This window comes from Notamacropus eugenii, chromosome 4, assembly GCF_028372415.1.
Source record: "Notamacropus eugenii isolate mMacEug1 chromosome 4, mMacEug1.pri_v2, whole genome shotgun sequence".
NCBI classification, from domain to species: Eukaryota; Metazoa; Chordata; class Mammalia; order Diprotodontia; family Macropodidae; genus Notamacropus; species Notamacropus eugenii.
The window spans coordinates 432,651,011-432,676,405 of record NC_092875.1 but is presented as its reverse complement, the minus strand read 5'-3'; the positions used below and the strand labels follow the sequence as shown (position 1 = coordinate 432,676,405).

The 25,395-nt window shown below is 39.2% G+C and overlaps 1 protein-coding gene across 2 annotated transcripts; it reads right to left on the bottom strand.

Moving 5' to 3' along the window:
• Nucleotides 1-668: 668 nt before the first annotated feature.
• NARS1 (asparaginyl-tRNA synthetase 1) lies at nt 669-25,114 on the bottom strand. 2 transcript variants are annotated; one of them, XM_072605964.1, is made up of 15 exons: nt 24,979-25,114; nt 21,677-21,759; nt 16,871-16,936; nt 16,680-16,772; nt 16,501-16,590; nt 13,176-13,254; nt 11,803-11,873; nt 11,118-11,204; nt 10,035-10,256; nt 9,705-9,904; nt 9,170-9,305; nt 8,187-8,300; nt 6,636-6,767; nt 6,129-6,260; nt 669-1,802 (listed from the first exon to the last, which is right to left on the bottom strand). In XM_072605964.1, exons 1-15 carry the CDS (start codon nt 24,986-24,988, stop codon nt 1,671-1,673), a joined length of 1,647 nt encoding a protein of 548 aa, XP_072462065.1. In that variant the 5' UTR covers nt 24,989-25,114; the 3' UTR covers nt 669-1,670. The 2 variants fall into 2 exon arrangements, with proteins under 2 accessions (XP_072462065.1, XP_072462064.1); XM_072605963.1 differs by lacking the exon at nt 24,979-25,114 and adding an exon at nt 23,272-23,790.
• Between the last annotated feature and the right edge of the window lie 281 nt (nt 25,115-25,395).

Genomic DNA, 25,395 nt, shown 5'->3' with positions numbered 1-25,395 from the left:
GAATTCCCTGGCTTGGCTGCCAAGTACCTACTGTTCTCCTCTGCCCTCTGCCTAGTTTTCTTGAAAGAGCAACCAAGGCCTTGTTGCTGCCATGCCAAGATCCCACTGCCACTAACATGGTGTTACCTCCTGTACTCATGCCCCAGTTAAGCTCCTCCAAGCTGGGTGGTTTTACTGCACCTACTGTTCTCAGGTCCTCTTTTAGTTTCATTGAACAAGTGCAAATTAATAAACGTCATGCACTTCTACTGTGCTAGATTCACAGAACTCAAAACATTCATAAAATACACGTTCGTTCTATTGGAGCCTTACTTCTTCAGGCTGAACAGTGCTTAAATGAATCCCCTAAGTAATACGTTAAAAGCTATTTATATATCCTTATAAGTAACTCAATTCTTAAAACTACTGATACTTTTATTTTGAAGTGAAAAATTAAATAAAATTTAACTAGTAGCTAAAACATACCAACAAGTAAGATCTAATTCAACATTTACATAAAAAGAAGCGATTAGGAGCACATAGTTGTTGATATTAGCCTTTTATAGTCATGCTAATATTGCCATTTTAACACTATAAATTAAAAGTATGTTCACAAAAATATCAAAATGCAAGCAGGATGTTGGTAATGTAAGAGATATTTCAATTGTGAAAAAATTATCCAAGCAAAATCCTTCTACATGATGTCATTTATTAATTTTCACAATTACAGTTAACGGAGAATATATGACATGCATTTTTAACTGACTAAATCTGAGCTGGAGGAATTTAGTAAGTACAGTGAGAATGAAGAAAATAGCTAATTAGATCTTAAGACTTAATAATGAGATAGTTCAAACAACTATATTATTAAATTATTAATATATTAATATTCTGCCTTACAATTCTTTTTGAGGTCATTTGTTCTTATTTATGGAAATGCCAGAGAAGAAAAGCAGCCCAGCTTTTCAGAACAACAGAACAGATATCCTGCAGGTTATTTAATTACCCCCTCAAATACTGTTTATACTGTTGTCCACCTTTTAACCTTTACTAAACTATTTGAAGAATTCTGCAAATTCTTCTATTTCTGTGGTAAACAAAATTGTTTAAATATATTAAAATCTGGAATGCTTATCAGATAATAACAAAGTGGATACATGGCTCAAGAAAATGATTCATTTTATTCCAACACCTACAGCTGAATGACATTTATACTGAAGAAATCAAATCTTTAACATTGTATTAATTAGGTGTCAACTTTATTCCAAGCTTTTGGTTCTTCATTCAATGAAAGAATAAGATGCTGCAAATCACAAAACACAGAACTGCAGGAGCACAGAAAAGTACACAAAATTTCCAGGATACAGTAGAAACACCCGGCATCAGTGGTGAATGAGACGAAACACAGAGTCCAGTACAAACCATAACCAAGGGCAGAAATATGGTACTACCTGCACGCTAATGTACCACAATATCCTTCCCCCAATGTTTATAATGGCAATTATTTTTCTAAGAATGACAACAAAGATGTCACTTGAGATCATTTTATTTCTGGGACTTCTCAAATAACTGACTATTTTATAGCAATGAGAACAGATAACACAAGAAGTGACACTGTGATGGGACAAAAAAGAAGCATCTTTCCATTAAGCTGTGTGGACTCCTGCCCATTGCTGTCACTCACTGGACTGTTAGGGTGTACAGCGCTGGACAAAGCGTGGGTACAGGCATACATCTCGGATATGGTATCTGTTCAAAATCCAAGTTAAGAATCGTTCCAAGCCCAAGCCATACCCTCCATGAGGGCATGCACCATATTTTCTCTGTCAAAAACAAATAAAAAAAAGGTTCAGTGCCAATTTTAAAATTTCATCTAATTCAACAAATAGCAAACATTCATTAAAGACTAAATGCAAGACAGACACTGTGTCAGGTGCTGTACAAGATACAAAGAGAAATAAGATATGACACCTATGTTCAAAGAACTTATAGTATAGTGGAGGAGAAAACATATAAAAATGACTCTAAGATAACAGATTATAAGTGCATAAAAAATAGTATCATATTGTACACCATCTTAGGGTGGGGGAGAAAATTTAAAAGCTTATGGAAGTGAATGTTGAAAATGAAAATTAAAATAAAAAAAAAAAGATAATATGATCATGAATTTAGGGCTAGAAAGGATCTCAATGTGTAGGTAATGAAACAGAGGCCCACAGAAATAAAATGACTTGCCCATGGTAATTCAGCCAGAAAAGGACTGTGCCTAGACTCAAAACTCAAATCCTGTGTTCATTCCATAAATGCTGTTTATGAGGGGAAGCTCACTTCTGGCTTAGAAGAAACAGAAGTTTCAATGGAAAAAGTGGCATTTGAAATGTCCTTTAAAGAATAGCTAGCTAGAATTTCAATAATTGAAAACGGAGGAAGGGAGATGGCCATTTCAGGCATGGGAAGCTGCCTGACTTAAGATTTAAGCACAGAATGTATGTGAATAGTCCAGTTTGGCTGGATAACAAATGGAGAGACAAAGATAAAATGGAACCAGATTGTAGAGGACCTCCAACGCCAACATAAGGAGTTTAATTAGCCCTTGACTTCTAGATGATGGAAAGCCAATGAAAATTTTTAGCAGTGGAGTGATGTGGTCAGAGCCACACATTAAAATTAACCTAGCAGCAGCATGAAAGTTTGTTTGGAAAGGGAGGCTAGAGGCAGACAAAACAAGTACAAGGACATTAAATTAGTCTTAGGAAGAGTAATAAAGATGCAACCTGGACTGGTGTCATACTGGAAGTGGCAAAAAGAGGACAGAGGCAATAGATATTGCAAAGACAGAATTAACTGAGCTTGGTGATTAACAATGTATATAGAGAGAATAGGAGAAATCAAAAGATGGCTCTGAGGCCTTAAGAGTAAGTGGTTAGGAGAATAGCAGTAACATTAAAAAAAAAAACAGTGAAGACCAGAAAAGCCTAAGTTTGAGGTACTAGTAGGAAATCTAGGTATAATGTCCAAGAGGCAACTGAAAATTTGTACCTGGAGTTTATAAAGTAGTTGAGTTGGGAGATATAGAGAATGGAAGCCAATGTAAAAGGAACAAATGAGACCACCAATAGAAAGAAGGTGAACTATCTTAAATATGTCAATCTAACACAAACCACAGAACGGCTAGAGGAGACCAAGCCAGGGCGAATTCTGCACCCAGAGACCACGGAGTATTGGAGCGAGGGAGATTCCTGCTCCGGAGAGACCTGCGGACCTCTCGCGGGGGGACAGGGAGCGGAGTGCGGCCCTGCCGCAGCGGCGACACCGAGAGGAGGAGATCCGAGAGGGCTACGGGGATGGGATCTCCAGCGGCGGCACAGCCCCCCCACCAACAGGTGACTGACGGGGGTCGGTGAGAGAGTCTCTTTGGCGGGTTGAGAGGGGAGTGGGGTGCCCCCAAGGCTCGGCCCCCCCCCCCCTCCCCCGGAGGTGGGGGCTGAGAGGTGGGTGCGCGGGCGGGAGCCTGGATCCATTGTGGAAGGTTTGTGCATAAACCTCCTGAGGGAATTGAGCCAGAGAGGCGGCCCTGCCCCTGACCTCAGCACCTGAACTTAATTCTCACACTGAATAGCAGCCCTGCCCCCGCCAAAAATCCTAAGGCGGGAAGCAGCATTTGAATCTCAGTCCCCAAACGCTGGCTGGGAGGACCAGGAGGTGAGGTGGGTGTGAGGAGAACATTCAGAGGTCAGGCCACTGGTTGGAGAAAATGCCAAGAAAAGGGAAAAGAAATAAAACTATTGAAAGGTACTTTACCGGAGAAAAGACACTTCCTCCCTTCCTTTCTGATGGGGAAGAACAATGCTTGCCATCAGGCAAAGACACAGAAATCGAGGATTCTGTGTCCCAGCCCACCCAATGGGCTCAGGCCATGGAAGAGCTCAAGAGGAATTTTGAAAATCAAGTTAGAGAGGTGGAGGAAAGACTGGGAAGGGAAATGAGAGGGATGAGGGAGAAGCATGAAAAGCAGATCAGCTCCCTGCTAAAGGAAAACCAAAAAATCTTGAAGAAATTGGCAACTTGAGAACTAGCCTAACTCAGCTGGCAAGGGAGGTGCAAGGGGCCAATGAGGAGAAGAATGCTTTCAAAAGCAGAATTAACCAAATGGAAAAGGAGATTCAAAAGCTCACTGAAGAAAATAGATCTTTCAAAACTGGAATGGTACGGATGGACGCTAAGGACTTTTCGAGAAAGACAGATATCTCAGAACATACCGCGCAGATTCGAAAAATGGAAGATAATGTGAAATATCTTACTGGAAAAACAACTGACCTGGAAAACAGAATCAGGAGAGACAATGTAAAAATTCTGGGACTACCTGAAAACCATGATCAAAAGAAGAGCCTAGACATCATCTTCCATGAAATTATCAAGGAAAACTGCCCTGAGATTCTAGAACCAGAAGGCAAAATAAATATTCAAGGAATCCGCAGAACACCGCATGAAAGAGATCCAAAAAGAGAAACTCCTAGGAGCATTGTGGCCAAATTCCAGAATTCCCAGGTGAAAGAGAAAATATTGCAAACAGCTAGAAAGAAACAATTCAAGTATTGTGGAAATACAATCAGGATAGCACAAGATCTGGCACCCTCTACATTGAGGGATAGAAGGGAATGGAATAGGATATTCCAGAAGTCAAAGGAACTAGGACTGAAGCCAAGAATCACCTACCCAGCAAAACTGAGTATAATACTTCAGGAGAAAAAATGGTCTTTCAATGAAATAGAAGACTTTCAAATTTTCCTGATGAAAAGACCAGAGCTGGAAAGAAAATTTGACTTTCTAACACAAGAATGAAGAGAACCATGAAAAGGTGAACAGCAAAGAGAAATCATAAGGGACTTACTAAAGTTGAACTGTTTACATTCCTACATGGAAAGACAATATTTATAACTCTTGAAACATTTCAGTATCTGGGCACTGGGTGGGAGTACACACACACACACATGCACACATGCACACATACATAGAGACAGAGTGCACAGAGTGAACTGAAGAGGATGGGATCATATATTAAAAAAAAAAATGAAATCAAGCAGTGAGAGAGAAATATTGGGAGGAGAAAGGGAGAAGTTATATGGGGCAAATTATCTCTCATAAAAGAGGCAAGCAAAAGACTTATTAGTGGTGGGATAAAGAGGGGAGGCAAGAGAAAAACATGAGGTCTACTCTCATCACATTCCACTAAAGGAAAGAATATAATGCACACTCACTTTGATAGGAAAACCTATCTCATAATACAGGAGAGTGGGGGACAGGGGCACAAGCAGGGTGGGGGGGAGGATAAAGGGGAGGGTAGGGGAGGAGAATGTAATACGAGGTCAACACTCATGGGGAGGGAAAGGACCATAAGAAAATAGAAGTAATGGGGGACAGGATATAATGGAGGGAAATATAGTTAGTCCTATACAACACAACTAGTATGGAAATCATTTGCAAAACTAAACAGATATGGCCTATATTGAATTGCCTGTCTTTCAAGGGGAAGGGGTGGAGAGGGAGGGAGCTAAGGAGGTTAGAACTCAAAGTGTTAGGACCAAATGTAATGTTCTTACCACTGGGTAACAAGAAATACAGGTTAAGGGGTCAAGAAAGCTATCTGGTCCTACAGGACAAAAGAGAAGACGGAGACAAGGGCAGGGAGGGAGGATAGAGGAGAGAGCAGATAGGTCACAGGGGCAATTAGAAAGCTTGGGTTTGGGTGGGGGGGAGGGGATAAAAGGGGAGAAAATTTGTAACCCAAAATTGTGTGAAAATAAATGTTAAAAATTAATAAAAAAAAGAAAAAAAAATATGTCAATCTAATGGCTGCCATAACTTTAGGAAAGTAATCTTCCCATCCCATCATTGTAAAGGGAAAGTTCTAACCTGAAGAGCCTAATGAAGTGCAAATGTAAGGTAAATGTGTTATTCTTAAAAAGAAAGATACTAAACCATAAATTAGAAACTAGGAAATGTCTAAGCTAAACTTACCCTGTCTGTTTGGTTCAATTTGATAAAATTTTTGCAAGAAACAGCATGATGTTACTTACCCATGCAGCTGACCACGTTGTGTCGAATAATAAAGAAATTTGTTACACAGCACATGTGAAGAAGGTAAGTACCTGATCAGTGTACCAGTAGTAGGGAGTGGGATCAATGCCTTCTCTCTTGTATCCCTTTAGCAGTTCCTCACCATCCCAGATACGCATGGAACCTCCCACAATTTCACCAACATTTGGCATCAACACATCTACCTAAAAAACAAAAAAATAAAGAGAACAAGATGTTGCCATAAGCCTGGTGCTACCAGGGAAGCAAACTAAAATTACTTTTCTAACACTCTCCCCCGCCACCCCCAAAATGCTGGCATTACTCTATAGGTGAACTGGAAGCCAGAACTGTGCTCCAATAAGAAGCCCCTCTAAAGCTTCCTTTGATCATTCATGGCCTAAAATTTAACAAACTGCGTGCTCAGTGATAAGTACAACAACTTCAGAAACCATTTTATAATTTTGTACTGGCAAGAAAATATCTGAGGTTTTAAACAATGAGCTACATGGCATTCCAAACAGTGATCCCCACCCCCTTAAAAAGAAAGGCTCCTAATACTACTTGAATCACCAACTGACAGATTCAGTAAGCCGGGAATCCTCAGGACATCGCGGCATATAGAAGGACTTGATCTCTGCAGGAAATCGACACAGCAAGATTGGTTCATTAATGGTGTCTGTCATCAGTCTCTCAGGAGCTTCTGGGATATCCTGAGGTTAAACAAGACTTCATTAACATTTACAACTAGAAATGCAACAAGACACCAGGAACTCTCTCCCTCTGCACCAGGCCTTTGTCCTACTGATGCAACGCACTAAGACAAGTCACAAAAAGTAGGGGAGGGGGTTAGTCTCATTTTCAAAACAAGCTATTTTAACATGTTCCAAAATTCTTCAATTCTAAATGAATAGTAAAAAGATGCCTGTGCTTCCCTAAATGCTTTAAAGGAATTCAGACAATATACCACTCAAGTCTGGTAAGTAACAAATACATATAACCCATTATGAGGGAAACTAGAAACCAGCGAACTTGGGTCTATCAGTTATTGCTGCAATAATTCATTTTATCTGGCTCTGAAGTACAGGAGTTTCACTAGTTCCGTGAGCATTAGGTAGTCAGTGATGGTTGCAGAATATCAATGATCTACATGGAAAGTAACAGCCACCTATAAACACTCATGGTTATTGGTGTATCTTTATCCCCACTATCAGTCATGCTTTAGCTGGCAGTAAAACACATCCAAACGCCAAGTGAGCCAAAATGTTGTATTTATGAGGGTAAACACCACTGAAATAGTTGGCTAAAAACATTAGATGACAATAAACCAAGTCACTCAGTTTTTACATATATCCTTTTGTGTCATTAAGTACATATTTGGTGGATATGCATTAGTTCATCACATATAAATATTCAAGATGAAATAAGAAATTGAAGCTAACATAAAGATTGATAAAGACACATATTGCACAAATGATATTATTAGTAGAACCTTTGACTTTCCCTGCTAACCTCTGGTTAACAGCCAATAGGAAACCTGTCAGATTATTTATACGGTATAACAGAGTACATATGAAATAGAGTGTTAAATCTCCTCTAAAACAATCAACCCTACACAGCACTTGGTAAGCACTTACAAGAGAATTATTATAAAATGAAGTGAACAGCAGAGAGGCAGTTGGCCGAGGAGGGGTCTAGAGCAGGAGTATGCGTGACGTTGAGCAGCAGGACCACAACTCAACATAGATCAGTAACACTGGGACCCAGCCCCTCTTACCTCTCCTTCCTCTCTTCCGGCTTTTCATTTTATAACTTTTGGCTCCTTCTTGCCTCCTATCCTTAAAGCAACTCACTGCACACTGCACCTTCAGTGGCTACCCTATTCCTTCCTCCTCATGATTCAGCAATTGAATAAACAAGGACTTTGGTAAACTGCTATCATCTGGCCTGGAGAATTATGGTTATAGTGTTCTCCCAGGAAAACAATAAGGAAGACTGAAGCACTGACGGAAATTTAAAAGATGAAGCCAGGCAGATACTTCCCATGTACTGAATTTTTTGTAAATAGTGTGCTCCAATAAAAGGCAATGTTCCCCTTGAAAGGAAAACCAAGACTGGTGAACATTTCTTACCTCTCCAAATTCATAATAGGTACCATCCTCCTTCTTCACATCATGCTCCTTTAGCCACACAATGGCATCTGAGTAGTTCATCCGTTTGAAAGGTCTCTTAGGGGGTGTAAAAGTCTATAATGAGAAAAAGAAAACATAGTAATTTTAAAATAACTTCTAAAAAAATGATTTCTAAAACTATGTCCAGTCACAGATCATGACAATAGGAAGGGTCCTTAGAGATCCTAAAAGATCGGTGCCTTCATTTTATAGACCATGAAAACAAAGTCCAGAATGATCTGCCCAGAAGTGAAGAGAATTTATGTTGAATCAGCCACACTCTCAACACCACCATCCTCTGTGATCCAAAGCCCATCTCTCAGAGAACATCCAAGGCAAAAGAATGTTTCTTCTTCTGAGAAAATCAAACTGGGCTACAGCACTAGCATCATGCTCTAACCAAGTAGGTTATTTGGCTCAAAGTCAGCAAGTCAGAGCAGTCAGGGAAGCTTTATTAGACATCAAGGCAATGTTCGTTCCTAAGTGTCAAAAACTGACGGCCAATATGTTAGGCAAACTGACATAAGTTTCCTATTACAAGTTTGTTGGTAACATCCACATGTTTTCCACAAAAAGGGACAGGAATTTCCCATTAATGACAAACAGTACTACTGAAAGTCTCCTTATGAAATATTCAGTGAATCATTTAGGATTTAAGTGATGTTGAATGCCTAGGCTCCACTGCCAAAAGATGTGAACTGTAGACTGGGCAGTTGTATACATCACTTAAAGCCATTTTCTGTAACCAAAACTGTAACTTCATTAAAATGTAATGGATAAGTTAGTAACCAAAACTGTAACTTCATTAAAATGTAATGGATAAGTTAGTTACTCTCGTATATAAACCAAAATTATTACAAAATTAAAATGATGAGCCAGTCATTTTTGGTCTTAAATTTCTTCAACAGTGTGAACTCATTACACACTTCCATTGAAATGCATACCGGGTTGAGTTCATACAGTAAGCTTGCTGCAGGTGATTTCAAGATCCTGTCTACTACATCACAAACCAAGTCTTCCACGCGGGTTAGGAGATCTTCAAAAGTCAGGAAAGGGCACTCAGCTTCAATGTGAGTGTACCTGAGGAAAAAGATGACACCACACCATTTCAGGGTCACTAGGCTTTTGACTTAATTTTACTCTAACACAAGGAATTTTAATAATGGAAAACTGTCAAGGAAGGTAGCATCCCAATTGCAAGAACCATTAATATTCGGTTCTAATACTGGGGTTCCATAAACCAGCAATTCTTTTCTTATTATTTCTAACAAATAGAGGATAAAGTCATAGTGAATGAATAGATACATTTCCTCTATTGCACTTCTGAGTATCATAACTGACATTTTCCTAGGGAAAGCAACACTTCACAATTACTATTTAAATGGATACTTCCCACATCCAAGTCTTGCTACAAACACATCATCCAAGATGCTTTTCCTGTGAACGGATTAAAAAAGGAGACAATGGCATTTCCCATACTCTGCCAGGTGTCTTCGTGTCCTGGACTGCTCTGCTCTGTACGACTGAGCAATACAAAAGACATCTCCTAAAGCTGGGAGGCAAGTTTCCAGATATAACTGTGACGACTGAGTCAAAAACGCCTCTTCTCCAAAATAGTTCAGTTTGAAAAGCGTGGCACCACCTTCCACCTGTGTTTGTACTAACGTTGGAGGAGTGATCTGTTTAAAAAAAAAAAGACAAATGAGTATTTAAGAAAAAAAACCTTTAAAATGACAGCCAGCCTTTATCATTTATCATTCTAAAACAGGAAAAAAAGGTTTATGCCACAGAAAAGCAAGTGAAACTTACTTCATGATATCCCCTATCAAAAAAGTGATCTCTGAAGCATCTGGTGATCACTGAACGTGCTTTCAAGATTTTAGACATGTTCTCTCCTCGGATCATCATGTGTCTATTATTGAGCTGGACATCCACATCAGACTCTTCATTTAGCAGGTTATCTGATCCCCCAGCAGGAGCTAAGCCAATCAATTCCCAATAGTCACAGCTCAGCTCATGGCCTCCTGGCGCCTAAGTGCATTTTGAATAAAGAGATTGGGGGGTGGGGAAAAACAAAAAGAATCATAAAACAAAACAGATGCTATACTATTCACAATCCCAATTTAGGTCATTATGAATTCTGCATGAGAGTGCTGACCCAAACCTGCAATTTCATTAGTTAAGGGAATTCCAAGTAAGGGAACTTCTTCTACTGATGTTCTTTTAACTCACAATCTTAAGAGTCAGCTGATAGCACTGAGAGTTTGAGTAACTTTCCCATGATCACAGAACCAGGAGAGGGAACAGGTAGGACTTGAACATGAGACTTCCTGACTGAGGTCAGCTCTCTATCCATTGATAACATATAGCCTTTCACATTGTGACTAATAGTTAAAAAAAAAAAGCCCATTAATATTTACTAAAACTGAAAAGGACTATTTAAATGGTTTTTCTCTGAAACAAAAGATGAAAAGTCAGTCCCCCACTAATCATTAAGGGAAGCAAGTGTTCTTCTGTATAATGTGGCTGAATAAGGAATAAGGAAGCTAATCTGGGGATGATTAACAAAGAAGATAGTTGCTGGGACAAAAATTTAACTCCTGCTATTTTTCAATCACATTGTTCAGAAAGAAATTTTAATGCCTTAAATCCAATCTTCCACACAAATGCAAATACTGAAGTCTTTCTTGCCAATATCTGACTCTTGTGAGCTCCCTCTGGTGGCTAATCATATTTTTTCCTCCATCAAGAGCTGTTCTCTCAGTTGTCAACTAAATGTGTCAACATGTTAACTATAGTGTAAACACTAAAATCTCATGATTATAATTTGAAAGCTTTCTTTTGTTAAATATTATTTAAGGCATCTTTTGATAAATAATTCCACACACTTACCTGCTTGCCTTCTGGCGTAAGATTGAGCGTGCCATACACTGCCACACTACTCTCTGTAGACAAGACCATTCCACTGTAACACTGACACTATATAAGAAAGAAGGTCATTTTTTAGCAGAATCCTCTACTCTTACCTAACTAGATTACCATATAAAAAAATGAGAGTATTATTTACAAACAAAATTTATTTTGTATGAAACAAGTCTAGCCCTTTCAAATTCTGAAGATAATGCTTTTACTCTTAATGTTTCACAAAATTTTTAACGTTAAAGACAATTTTTTTTAAAGAGGAAAATCAAGATGTATCTCTACTGGAGGGAATCTGTGAGGGTACATATGACTAGAAACTGTGGAAAGAGTCAGACACAAATTATAAGGACAAATTATAACTCACAACCCAAAGCAACAATACAATAGATACCCTCAAATTTCCTATTTAAAACAATGAAATTAATTAACTTTGATTTAAGGGAAAATTGACATACTGTGACAACACCCATTATTCAAAGTAATTTCTTAGGTCCTCAGCAGTAAAGTATCATTCAAGTCTTCCTTTCAAATTTGTAGGTTTTAAAAATAATTTACTAAAAAGCTGAAAGATATTCTTTTGCCAACTGCCACAAATAAAGTAAAGTACTTGGATATTTAAAAAGATGGGCCATTTTTAGAAGAAAAGAAAAATTACCAGTTCATCTGACAAGACACATTGAAGATATCCTGTACCATCTCTTAATATGAGAAACATTAAATTCTTCCCTAAAAAAAAAAAAAAGAAATTTTTTTTCTTAGAGATGCTATTAAGATCTTTATAATTCAACTTTTATGTAGCAGTTTATACAAACTATACAAAAGTATAATGAGTTTATCAAGCTCACCATACTGTTCAGCTTTCCTCTGGAGAAATAAGTGCATATTTATATTATCATCAGTGCTTTTAATGTTTTCAAAGCATTTTTACATCTATTATGGTATGCGACCCTCATTAAAAACAAAATAACCTCGTAATTTAGAATAATTAAAAGGCACAGGAATTATCATTCACAGCTAGAAGAGTAATAAACTGAGGCACAGGACAGTATGACATAACATGACCAAGACCACATATCAAGTTAGTTTTACAGAACTGTATAGGAGAAAGGAAATTCAGTGATCCTAGCCTAGGAGCTATTAACATTTTTTTGTGTCATGACAGCATGGGAAAGGTCAGGCATCTGTTCTCACAGTAAGGTTTTTAAGCACATAAAATACATAGAATTACAAAGAAATTCCATTTTTTATACTGAGCTATCAATATTTTTTTAAAAATGCATTCATGGACCCTGGGTAAACAACCCCCTCATTTTACAGATAAGGAAACTACAGCCCAGAGAAGCTGCAATCTGTCCAGGATCACAGGGTCCTAGAACCACGGCTGGGAGGGATCTCTGAAATCCCCCCAGAGTCCAGGAGTGTTCAGACTTCTGAAGTCATAGATTCCTGTGGCAACTTGCTGAAGTTTCTCAGAATAATTTTTTAAATACAGAAAATACACAGGCTTACAAGGAAGAACATTATACTGAAATACAGTTATCAAATTATTTTTCTAAAGTTCAGAGATTCCACATTAAGAAGCCCTGATCTAGTCCAACATGTAACTGAGGCCCAAAGACGGTAAAGACCTGCCTGACCTCATAGGGTGAAGCAAAGGGCACAGCTAGCAATCTCTTGACTTTGGACCATAAAGGAACTTATTAGTAGGTCAGCCCAAGGGAGGGGGAATGGAGTCACTATGAATTCACCCTTGCCTCTTGGATAAAAGGAAAAACACAGGAAAAAAGAATATTCTCCCTTTTTTTGGAAGGGGGAGCAGGAGGAGAGGAAGAAAGAAGGAAATACTAAAAGAAAAATATCAACGTAGTCTGCAAGAGGCCACTTACCTGGGATGACTTTAACATGGGACAAGCTACAGCACAAAGCACTAGCCTATCACCACCGTTTCTAAGTAAATACTGAGATGTTCTTCACCTCTATAAGTTTACTAGGCTTTAAATTAAAAATACACAAGATACATCAACTTACCTTGCCTACGTAACCTGTGGACCCAGCCAAACACCTTCACCCGTTGGCCTCGATGTGCTTCTAAAGTACGAATCTTTACCTGTCAAGTAAGGATTACAATTTATTAATAAAATCCAATATTTATCACACAACTCTACTTTCCACCAATGATTCAGACAATGGAATCATAAGTACCATAAAATCCATAATCAACATAACATCTGGGTTGTCTGGGACGTCAGAAAACAGAAATTATATTTAAAACTACTTTATTCAACTAGAAAAGTGGTCACAAAAGAAAAGTGAGAGAGGGTAGAAAGAATAAAGAAAATGATTCAACCCAGGGACTCAATCTGTAAAGCTGAAACACATAACAATCCTCCCAATACCTGCTGGAAGGTAGGCAAATATTATCCCTATTTTACAGATCATGAAACTGAGTCAGAGAGGTTATGATCACAAAACATAAGAGCTGAAACATCAGAAATTTTACTTAAGGTTACAAAGTTACTTGTGAAGCAACAACCACAGCATGTGAGGAATTTTTCTGGTAGACTTAGTACTTCATTGCAATGCAACAGCTTAAATAATTCCCAACGGTCTCAAAATGCCTTCCACATCCAGGGAAAGAACTATGGAACTCCATCGCAGAATAGGTCATTTTCTTTTGTATTATGTTTTGGTTTGTTTTATGATTTCTTCCATTCATTTTAATTCTTCTATGCAACATGACTAAGGTGAAAATGTACTTAATAGGAATGTACGTGTAGAATCTATATAACATTGTATGCTGTCTCAGGGAGGGAGTGGGGAAGTAGGAGGTAAAGGAGGGAGGGAGGGGAAAAATCTAAGATATACAGAAGTGATTTTGGAACACTGAAAACAAATAAAATAATAACAACAATAAGAAGTTATTTGTGAAAGAACTAAAATCTAGTTCTCGATTTCTAATCCAGAATAAAGAAGAAAATCAAAGCCTTCTGGGAATGTCAGCCATATGGATCATATTTGCAACAGATTCCCAAATGTGAATGTTTCTTCCCTGAATTGACCAGATGACAAAAATGGTTTTGTACTACTTCTCTTCCCTGACACTATAAAAGAGAAGAATTTACTCATTGAAGCACCAAAAATCTCAACTCTTGGTCAACCTCTTCTTTGATATCACTGAGCTAATCAGACTTAGGAATGAACGATCCCAGAAGGGGCAGCTAGAATCTTATTTACAGGACCTGCAGGTATGGGAAAGTGTAGAGGCAAAGTGTGTACAAAAGGGATTTTTAATTTATGAAGCAGAAGAGTAAGGTTCCAGGGAAACCCAGGGGGTGAGCCTAGGAGATTAGCTCCTAACTAGAGAGAAAAATGAGAAGAAACTTATACTTAATTATACACATTCCTTTAGCCCACTATGTAAAAATCAATTATATAGCAAGCAGAGTGAAATTCAATCAAATTCTGAAAAACACCTACTATGTGAAAAGGAAGGTGCTAGGGAACAGAGATGCCAAGATGAAACAAGGGAGACTAAGTGCTAACAAATCTAGGTAAAACACTAAAAAATTTTATGCAGAGAAGTGATCACTTTCAGCTTAGGAGGATGGAGCAGTCAAAGGAGGCTTCATGGAAAAGAAATGGCCTTAAAAAAAGGCAGTGACCAACGAAGAGACTAGAGTGGAAGAAAAGGTTGAAAGGAATTTCACTCCAGGTTTGGACCCTGCTTTGTGTTTGTCCTTTGTTGCTGAAGAAGTCCATGCCATCAGAGAAATGATGACATGGCTTGCACTTCACTTTGTTTTGAGTAAGGGAGGGTTGTGCAGGTCACCAGCCTCACTTCTCCTCCAGAGCCATCTGAATCCAGTGACCAGCTATTCATCAGGATGGATGGAGATGACCCAGGATGAGGCAACTGGGGTTAAGCGACTTGCCCAAGGTCACACAGCTAGTGAGTGTCAAGTGTCTGAGGTGAGACTTGAACTCAGGTCCTCCTGACGCCTACACTGGCATGGCATGAGTAAAGATACAGAAAAAGGAGAGTCAAGAACAATAAAGCCTGAGAGGGGGTAATCCAGTTTGTTTACAAGATAGGCCAGACTGGAACTTGAAGATGAGTTTTCCCGATCCTAGGCCTAGCACTCTATATCCCCTTCATCACCTACCTGCCCCAACATAGAAGTACATTAGGGCAATAATGTGAAACAATACTTGAAAAGGTAGCCTTGAACCCCAGAATAACAGCCAGCAAACAATGGGAAGCCAATGAAGAGCTTTGTGTGAACATGACCAAACAGTACGTGTTATGATGATGACTTGGCTGAACGTGTTAAGGATGAAAGGAGGGAAGAGACCAAAATAATATGAGGTTATTATAATAGCTTAGGTTGAAGAGTAGGAAATGAGAAGGAGGTGAGAAATACTCATCTACACCAAAATGTCCAATTGATAACTCAAACTCAACGAGTACAAAGGAAACCCATTAGCTTCCTTCTGTCTAGATTCTGTCTAGTTCTGTTAAGTCACGAGCAGACTTCTAACCATCTGGGATTCCCACCTCAGTCAGTCATCCTCCCCTCCAAGCAACCTACTCTTATTTTCCATGGGCTGCTGAGCTTTCACATCTACCTCCACAACATATCTCCCATTCATTTCCTTTTGGCTGCTCACGCAGCCTCCTCTCCAGGTCAAATCCTCATGATTTCTTAAGAGGGACATTGTTTTAGCCTCCTGATTGGTCTCCTTGTCTCCAGTCTCTCTCCTCTCCAATTCATTTTTCACACAGCCACCAAAATGACATTTCCTAGTCTGATCATGTCAGTCCCCTGCTCAAAATTCTTCAGTGGTTTCTGGCTGCTTCTTGGACAAAATGCCAACTCCTAAGCTGGCCATTTAAAGCCCCCATAACCAGGCTTCCAAGCCACCTGTCCAGGCTTATATCATATTACTCCCCTCCACAACACTCTTTGTTCCACCTAAATCTGTCTATTTGCTTTCTCCTGAATTCAGCATCAATTGAAAAGAGGTCTTTGGATTTGGCAATAATAAGGTCATTAGCAACACTGGAGAGGGCAGTAGCACTATAAACAGTGAAGAAATAAAGAACTCAAATAGAATCAAAGCAATTTGATTCTGTGTGCCTCTAAATCAGGTATGCTGCTTATTAAATGATAAAGTATTTTTTAACTCAAAAACTGTCTTTTCCCATGCCTAAAGAGCCAACAAGGAAAACTACTTCAAAGGAGTATTTTATCAGTTACATTCCCTTCATAACACTGAACATACAAAAATTCTTTCGTTGCACGAGAATCTTTGTTTTTAAGCCCAAAAAACATGAAACAATCTGTCTGCTTACACATTCTGCCTCTGGAAGATTTGGATCCTGTTTAATAGTAATCTTCTTTGCTTCCTCCAGGTTTTTCTCTCGTCTTAAATTGTCTTCTGCCTAATGGTAAAGATAAAGTACCTTGTCAGAAAATTGCTTCTACCTGCCAAACTGAAGGGAAAAAAAATGACATCTCATTCTTTACTTACTTCTTTTTTATCTCGGGATTCATTCTTCATTTGTTCCCTGTGCCATATTTTTTTAATATTCTTCAGCTGTGACTTGGAAATAATATCCCATCTCTAAAAAGAGAAAAACAAGCAAATTTATTTGCAAGGTCTATTAGTAGGTTTAATTACTCCTAAAATGAAAAAATTGACAGAATGTTAAGATACTCAACCTCATTTTCTTTTTGTGAATCCACATAAATGGTAGGAAATGGTTCCTTTCCTGCTGTCATCAAAGCCTTAAAAAATAACAAGAGATTTATAACATCAGATATAATATTCCTGATATAAAGTTTATAGAGTACCAGCTGATATTTAAGTAAGGGTTTTAAGAATTACAAAATGTTGCATGTACACTACATCTATTTATTCTAAAAACAACTCAATGAAATTAAGTACTATGGTTATTATTATCCCAAGATGAAAAACTTCTGGCTTAAAAAGATTAAATGACAACGGACATATAGGATTTAAAACCCTGAGAATTCCACCCTTTCCGCCCTACCAGACTGTCTCTTTATTTGGAATTGTACAAACATCTCACTTATTTAAAGATGTTTCATCTAGCAACCTCAACTACCTGGAGAACAGATTTAAACATTTCTGAAAAATCTCAAACAAATAACTGCTTTTAAGACAATAAAGAAACACAAAGTGTCTTCCTTCCAATAATCAGAATTCCAAAAGTGACCATCAAGTCTGAAACACTGGTGTGACCTTTGATTTTTTTTGTCCTTTCCCTATTATTGTGTCTAATCAGGTGCCAAGTTCTGTGGAGTTTACTTAGAAAACATCTTCTCCCTCCCATTCTCTTTTCTCCCTCCCACCCTCCACTGCCATCTCACACAACCATTCTGGTTCTGACTCTTATCATCACTCACCTGGACTCTGCAGCAACCTTTTAATCCCCCTCTCTTCTCCAATCCATCACTCATAAAGCTGCCAAAATAACCTTCCTAAAGCACAGATTTGACCATGTCACTGCCCTGCTAAGACTAGGATAAAATACAATCTCCTCAGCCTCACATTTAAAGGTCTCCAAAATCTGGCCCAATCTGACCTTTCCAGGAATAATTCATATTATCTGTCCCTTCGTCTCCCTTGACCCCACCTTCGGGTATAACTAGCTTTCAATCAAGCAGGACCATGAGTTCTTCCCTCCACATGTCACTTCCATGCCTGGGTCATTCCCAGTGACTGTCCCACCCCCATCCCTAGCTTTCAGATCTCTTTCCTTCCTCCAAAGCTAAGGTCAGGTACCAGGTATCCCACCTGGCCTTCTCAGATGCTTCCAAGTCAAAATGAATTCTTCCCCAATTCTTCCCCCCCAAAGCCACTGATCAGGGGATCTCTTTGTTTCCACTATTCCCTACCTTGTAATATATATACCTTGTGGGGCACAAAGTGTGGTGCCATCGACAGAAAACTGGCTTCAGAGCGAGGAAGTCCTGCTTCTGATAACTACTGACAAGGTAACTTTGGGCATTCAGTGCTCTAGGCAACTCTATAAGATTCTTTACTATACGTAAATTGTCAACATGTTTGATTAGAGGGAGTTTCCTAATACCAATAAAATCACAGCTCCAATCCCTAGCCTGGGGGTAAAAGATAGTTTCTTTGTGATCACCAGAATCTAGTACAATTTTTGCATCTAGTATTTGTTTAGTATTTTTAATTGAATTTATACATAATTAGCTAAATTCTTCACTTCACTGAAATTCTTTTCAGCCCTTCAGGAGAATGATTCAGGAAGAAATCCATAGACTCCTATCATAAGGACAGTGGCCTTTCTAGCTGTACCAATTTGTGATCTTTCCGAATCTTTATGGAAATTCCATTCTAAAATTGCAGGGTTGGCCTTATCCAATGAAAACTTGCTTAACTCTCTTAGGAAGTAAAGACACTCAGATGCTAAGTCAGGCCTAATCAAGTCTTGTCAATCAGTCAGAGATAAAATCTCAGAACAGTAAGAGCTTTGAGAAGCAACAAGTTGTAAAACTGTTATTTTAACAGCACAGTATCTTTGCTACATTAAAAAATATATACGTATATGTACGTTATGGTTATAGTTCTGATTGACACAATTTACCCAAGACCTGACTAGAACCTAATTGTCCTTACTACCCAGGACATGAGAGTTTTAACTGAATAAAGCCAACATTGCAATCTTAATGTGGGATGAACAAAAGGCCTAGAAATAAATAAATAAATGTGCAGGTGCTCAGAGACACAGACATATACACACACACAAATATAATTAGAAAAACTACTTTGACAGGCATCTATTGAATCATCTGTAGGTGGTTTGGAGAGTGCTATACCTAATTCCTATACTAGGCATATTATACAAAAACTTGACTCTCCTCACTAACGAGACTGTGGTAACAGGCTGAGATACTACAGTGGGGCAGAGCAATACTCTGAAGTCTAGAATTTCGTGAATAACTACTGCTTGTGGGCATGTCATCCACAAGGTGGTCATCTAGTAACAAAGCTATTTTAGCCTTGGCAACCCATAAACTATGAAAAAATAAAAAAATGGCCGTAGGTCCTGTAGGGCATCCTTCTTTTTCTGTAGTTACCTGTGGTAGAATGGAAGGAAAAGGTGTAGAGGATGCTAAGAATCACATAGATCATCCACTTTAATTTGACTGTTGGCACTCTAAATGCAAATTTTTCAATGACGTGTGTGGACTTATTATTGGAAGAGGTTAATCCTATTAATTTTAACATTCTTGCTATAAATGGAAACTGGAAAGAAGGACAATGCAGGATGACTTACAGATACTTCTTGGATATGCAAAGAAGGGAGTTGAATTAGCAAAGTAGTTTTTATTGTATATTCCCAAACTATAAGAAGTAAGATTTCGTGGGATACCAGGCATCCCATATTGCAGTACTGATAAGTATTTACAAAGAGACAAACATGAAAATAGTAATTTAAAGTTATATAACATTATCAGTTGCTGTAGATAAATTGGTAGAGAAATTCAATGAAAAACTTGACAAGGCCCTCCAAATCAAATCAACATTTACTCTGACACTTGGTGACAAAAAAATCAAATGTAGGGAAGAGATAAGGATGGGGAGAAATATGAGAAAGTAAGATTCAGAAGGAAGAAATGAAAGGAAAAAAAAGCCTAAAATATTACATAGAAGTTTTGTTGTTTGTATATCATGAATACTTTCTTCAAAACAAATAATCAGTTGGTGCTGAACATGCTAAGCAAAAGTCACAAATAATAAAATAGGATACATTTTAAGACAGGAAAAAAATTACTGAAGAGTAGGAGTTATCCCTAAGTCTGTTGTGTAGTCAGATCATCAAATCATTAGAGTTAAGACCAGAATTTATAATAAACAAGAATATTGACGAAAATATTGTACAATGGAAGTGCATTGAAACCAGAAAATGGCCAACAGAAATGATGTGAACACTGACTATAATAATTTCACCTAAAAGTTAAACCAATGTAATTATTACAAGATCAAATGGGCCCAGATAGTGTCTTAGTCAGAAAATATCTGCCTCATTTGCTAAACGTAGAGATGGCTGTCAAAAACAATAACAAGCTAGAATGTAAACCCATCTGTAAAATCTTAGAAGTTGATGATTATGAGCACTGTAGTTTCATAAAGTAAAGAGAAACAGCAGAGGGAGAAGTCAGTCTAAAAGAAGTTTGATAAGATATCCAATTAAGCAGTCATCCCAAGGCATCTAAAGATGAAAAGAGAAATAGGACAAAAGAAATGGAAAAGATTTGCAAAAATTATTTCAACTGCTTTACCCAATTAAATTGTAATCTCCTTGTAAATAGGGTTTTAATCTTTGTACTTCCATCCCTAGTAGCTCCCATGGTGCCTGGCACATAGAAGGTGCTTAATAAATGCTTGCTGATTGATTTCTCCAGCAAGGATAGTGAAACCACTGCACCTGGACCTTAACATCAGAGAACCTCAAGTAATTGTGGAATTAGTAAAAATGGCACTAAAGTGAACAAAGGTGAGAAATGCAGCCAGACTAGATCATGTATGTATATAGGTGTGTGTATGTATATATGTATATGTGTATATGTATATACATATATTATACATATATATACATATATTATTAATCATTACATATGTCCTCTTTTCATGGACAGCCCATCCAAAAAGTTCATCACTAAAAGGCTGGCTAAGCATCTCTAAACTCAACTTAGGTTGGTCCTTGAGAAGCAGACAGACTTTAGCAAGACTGTGTCCTGGCAGATAATGCCAGAGTTCAAGCGTCAAAGGCAGGCCCATCAGGAACCTAAGCTCACCTCCAAGACATGGTGAGTCATTAAAGTAGAAGACTGTAATACAGGCTAAAAAATAATAAAAAACAATATATATATAAAAAAAAATAAAAACTTTTTAAAAATTTTAAAACCATTAAGAAGCAACTGAAAGCAAAACAAGTTTAAAGAAAGCACGGAGAGTCAACTAAGCCACATCACCCTAAAGGCATTTAAGGATCAAAACGAAATGGTAACTCTTTACTGAAAAAAATAAAGACTTTTATAATCACCATGCACATACTGATTTGGACTCAAATGATCACAGTCCCACATGTGCTACATGAAGTAGTGGAAATGACATTAAATAAAAGTAAGATGAGGAAAAACTGCTGAACTAAATCAGGCATAAAGAAGAGGTCCATGCTGAAGGTGACAAAATTCTGAAGGTACTGAGCTAGGGTCTGATTCTTACTCATCCATATATCTCCTTATATGGTGCCTCAAAGTTTATAAAGTGTTTCACATATATTATTTCATTCGATTTCCAAAACAACCCTGCAAAGTTATAGATCAGAGAGATTAAGAGATTTGGCTGAGGTCATGCAACTGCTAAGTACTGGAGTCAATATTTGAATCCAGGACTTTCCTGACTTCACTTCTTCTACTACAACACTGTGTGAGCTATCACTCAGTTTTAAGTGAGAAGGGAGATAATACCTTTAGGCCTGTTTTAAAAGGTTTCTCTTTTGTTCCATCACCAGTTGCATCACTCCCCTCTCTATCTGAGACGTAGAGTTCCCCTGTTAACAAAAAAAAAGGAATCCATACTTAAACTATGTCAACAGTTCTCTCAGGTTACCAGGTACTAACTCCAAATGTATTAACTTCTTTGTTGCCTTTATGAATTTAATAGAAGATATGCTGCCATTTACAAGTACAGCACTGACTGAAAAATGACCAAGTATTTAGTATAACAACATTAGACCACCTCATTCTTTAACAAAACCTTTACATTTAAATGCTATCTGTATCCTGGTATACTGGGATGAATGCTGGATGTGGAATCTGAGGACTTGAGTTCAAATTCTGACACTGTTCCTACTAGGTCTTTGGCTTAATGATACTGAGAAGGCACTTAACCTTTCTGGGGGAGTCCTTTCTTAATTTCCAAACTGAAAAACACTTAAAGAAATGGAAACTGCCAATCAGGAAATGGTTGAAAAAAAAATCACCATGTTAATGTGATGGAATTAGTACTGAAGCACGTTCAGGAAAACCTAGGAAGACTGGTTTAGTACAAAAACATATGTATAGAGTGCGGTGAACTAAGCTAGGAGAATAATTTACACAAGAGTCACACTGAAAGACAACTTTTAAAGACTTAAGAACTCCTTTCAGTAAAATGATCAAACCATGATTCCAGAAGACAGTTAATGAACTAGGTCAACCATTTTCTAACAATGAGGTTATGGCCTCAAAAATGCAGAATGAGACCTAACATTTTTGGACATGGAAATCTGTTTTGCTTAACTGCAAATATTTGTTACATGGGTTTTTCTTTTAAAGAGGCTAAGGTGAGAGGGAAAGAAAATAAAATGCTTGCTAACTGAAAAATAAGAAAAAATAAAACCGGAAGCTAAATCAGGGCTGCTTAACCTGGGGTCCATGAACTTGCTTTTTAAAAATATATCCTGCTGACTATATTTCCATATAATTGGTTTCCTTTACAATTCTATGTATTTTACTGTACCTTGTATTAAGGAAAAGCTACTCTGAGAAGGGGTCCTGTGAGGTCCCAGATTACCAAAGGTGTCCAGGACACAAAAAAAGTTAAGAGTGTCAGAACCAGAAGATCTGTGAAGTCCTGCGCAGATTTAAATCTAGAATCCCATTGACATAAGGAAAAACTCCACCGTCCCACCACGTGACGACACATTTCTGCTACAAATCTGGCCATGTTATAAACACAAAAACCTAAGACTAAACATTTCTGGTATTAATCACGAGTCCACGTGGAGGCCAGGACCTAGCTTAGTAAATTGTTAATTATTAATATTAACTATTAATTGTCGGTTATGGGGGATGTTAGAGGAGGCAAGGGGGTGGAGATGTGCATCAAAATGAGCTGGAGCAGGCAGCCCCGGCAGAGGCCCCGGGTTCGGTTCGGCCCGGCCCCAGCCGCGGACGTTCAGGCCCAAAGTGGGCCAACACCACAGGGCTCCCCGCGTCCCAGGGCAGCGGATGCCCGCGTTGTTCCGGCTTCTCCGGAAATCTCGACGGGCAGCTCCGCTCGTCCCGGGCCCCGCACTCACGCAGTCCGAGCCCGGCCACCGCGTGGGTCACCTCCAGAGCCATTTCAACCCAGCCTCGAACCCTCCACGCAACGTGCAGCAGCTACAGGGGCAGCGGCCGAACCTTCCCGCACAACCCCGCGTCCCGTGTGTTGCATCAGCTGGCCCCGCCCCGGTCGCCCAATAATTCATCGCCGAATCCGAGCTCCATTGGACAAGAGGTGAGGGCAACTGACGCCTCAGCCGCCATGTTCGTTCAGGGGGAAGGGAAACTGAAGAGAATTTCCGGAAAGAGGAACTAAGCCCCCTCCCCATCCCAGTCTGTAGACCCCCCCCTCCCCCACGCCCTCACACCCCCACACCGCGGTTTGGGTGCAACTCCCTGCTCTCGGGGAGTGAAATGCATCGGGGCAAGCAGAGAGAAGCGGAAGGATGAAGCCGCCCTGGGGATACGAAGGCCTCCCAGAGGGCCTAGTTCACGAATTTCTTGGGAATCCTCCGCCCTTCCTCCGCAGGGGAGAAAATCACCCAGACCCAGCCAATCTAACCCAGATCCTCGGAACCGAAACCAAGCAGACGTCCCAGCTGCAAAAGCTGCAGTCGCTTAAGAGATTTTCATTGAATGAATGAATGAATGAATGAATGAATGAATGAATGAATGAATGAAATCTTTATTGAGCTTCTCCCTTGCACAAGGAGCCTCGCAGGAGGACGAGAGAGAGCCACATCCAAAAACACAAAAAAACACCAAAAATACAGAAAGGTTTTTCTGCCTTTAAAGACAAGGGGGGTGGGGGAGAATTCCCTGCTTCCGCCCCTCCCCCGAAAAGTCAAAGAAGCAAGGAAAGTTGTTGGACTTGACTATGCATTTTTGTTCCAAAAAATTTACTTTTTCTTCTGTTTTTCCTCCTCCCTGGGTTACGTGGAAAGGGGAGATAATCGATTCCTTTTCTGTTTGTTTGTTTGTCTTAAACTAGAAAGGAGCGTGCTACAGATACAAAATGTTGCATTCCCTCTCGCATGAAGTCAGTGTTAGTGTTACTTTGTTGCAAAGTCAGAGCAACTGTAAATGCAAATAACATACAACAAAAGACATCAATAAAACCGCAAGTGACAGAAGCATCAGTCGCTTATGTTGGTCCAAAGCACCGCGCTGAGAACTGGGGGTGGGGCGAGGAATGTACCCGTGCTGCGTCATAGCAACCCCACCTCCTCCTGGACTGGCTCAGCTTTCTTCTCCTGGTCCCGTACCTACACCCTTTAAGGGAAGGGGGCGGGAATACGTCCTCACTTTCCCCAGCATTTAGCAGGTGACAATTTTGCGGCATTTACTACGTCCTCCTTTCCTGTGTACTTTATGTGGACATATCCCCGGGAGCTGGAAAGATGAGGGCTCAACACCTTCCACTGACGCGTTACTAAATGACCTTGGGCAAGTCACTTAAAAACCTCAGTTTCCCTTGTCTATACAACTAGAATAATAATGGCACTTATCTCACAGGGCCCCACAGGTGTAGATCCCGCTAGATAGTACATGCTACGTGCTTTAAGAATCTTAAAAGTCCTATTACAATGGTATTTATTATGGTCCTTAAGGGACTATAGGATCCATTTATCTTTATACAGCTAACCGACCCTTGCACACAACTGCTGCCAAATAAATGCTGAATGAATGAACGCATGAAAGAACAGGAATTATTACCATCCCCCCCTTCCACTCAAACTTACCTAACACCATCCTGATCACCTCTGCTGATCACTTCTAGTGACAGCCGTTTCTGCACCACTTCTCCGCTACTTTGCTGCAACCCTCCCAGAGTCACCCTTATTGCATCATGCAAGGCCTAATTGGTCAACGTAGTGTGTACTGTCCTCAAAACCATAACTTTTATTGGCCATTAAGAAAGGGCAAATGAAGCCAATGGTGCCATCTTGAGTGAGGGCACCACCTTTCCCTTTCTCCACTAGTTCCCTCGACCTACCCCCCTTTTCCCTTTAAGAATCTTACAGACGCTGCAGAGTGAACACACGCCACAGAAAAAGGTAATTTCCTGAAGGTTCAGGGAATCAGTTTCAGAAACTTTTCAGTCCTACAGTCAAATTCTATTACAATTCCAATAAATAGTCATTCAGCATCTGTTAGAA

Bases quoted from the DNA above. Each gene is read 5' to 3' on its own strand.
- NARS1 (XM_072605963.1), bottom strand. From the start codon at position 23,314: ATGGCTCTGGAGGTGACCCACGCGGTGGCCGGGCTCGGACTGC. The intron at 16,937-21,676 runs GTATTATCTCCC...TTATTTTTTAAG, and splicing joins CTTTTAAAACAGGCCTAAAG to GCTTTGATGACAGCAGGAAA. The intron at 1,803-6,128 runs GTACTTACCTTC...TGTTTTTGACAG, and splicing joins ACTACTGGTACACTGATCAG to AGAAAATATGGTGCATGCCC.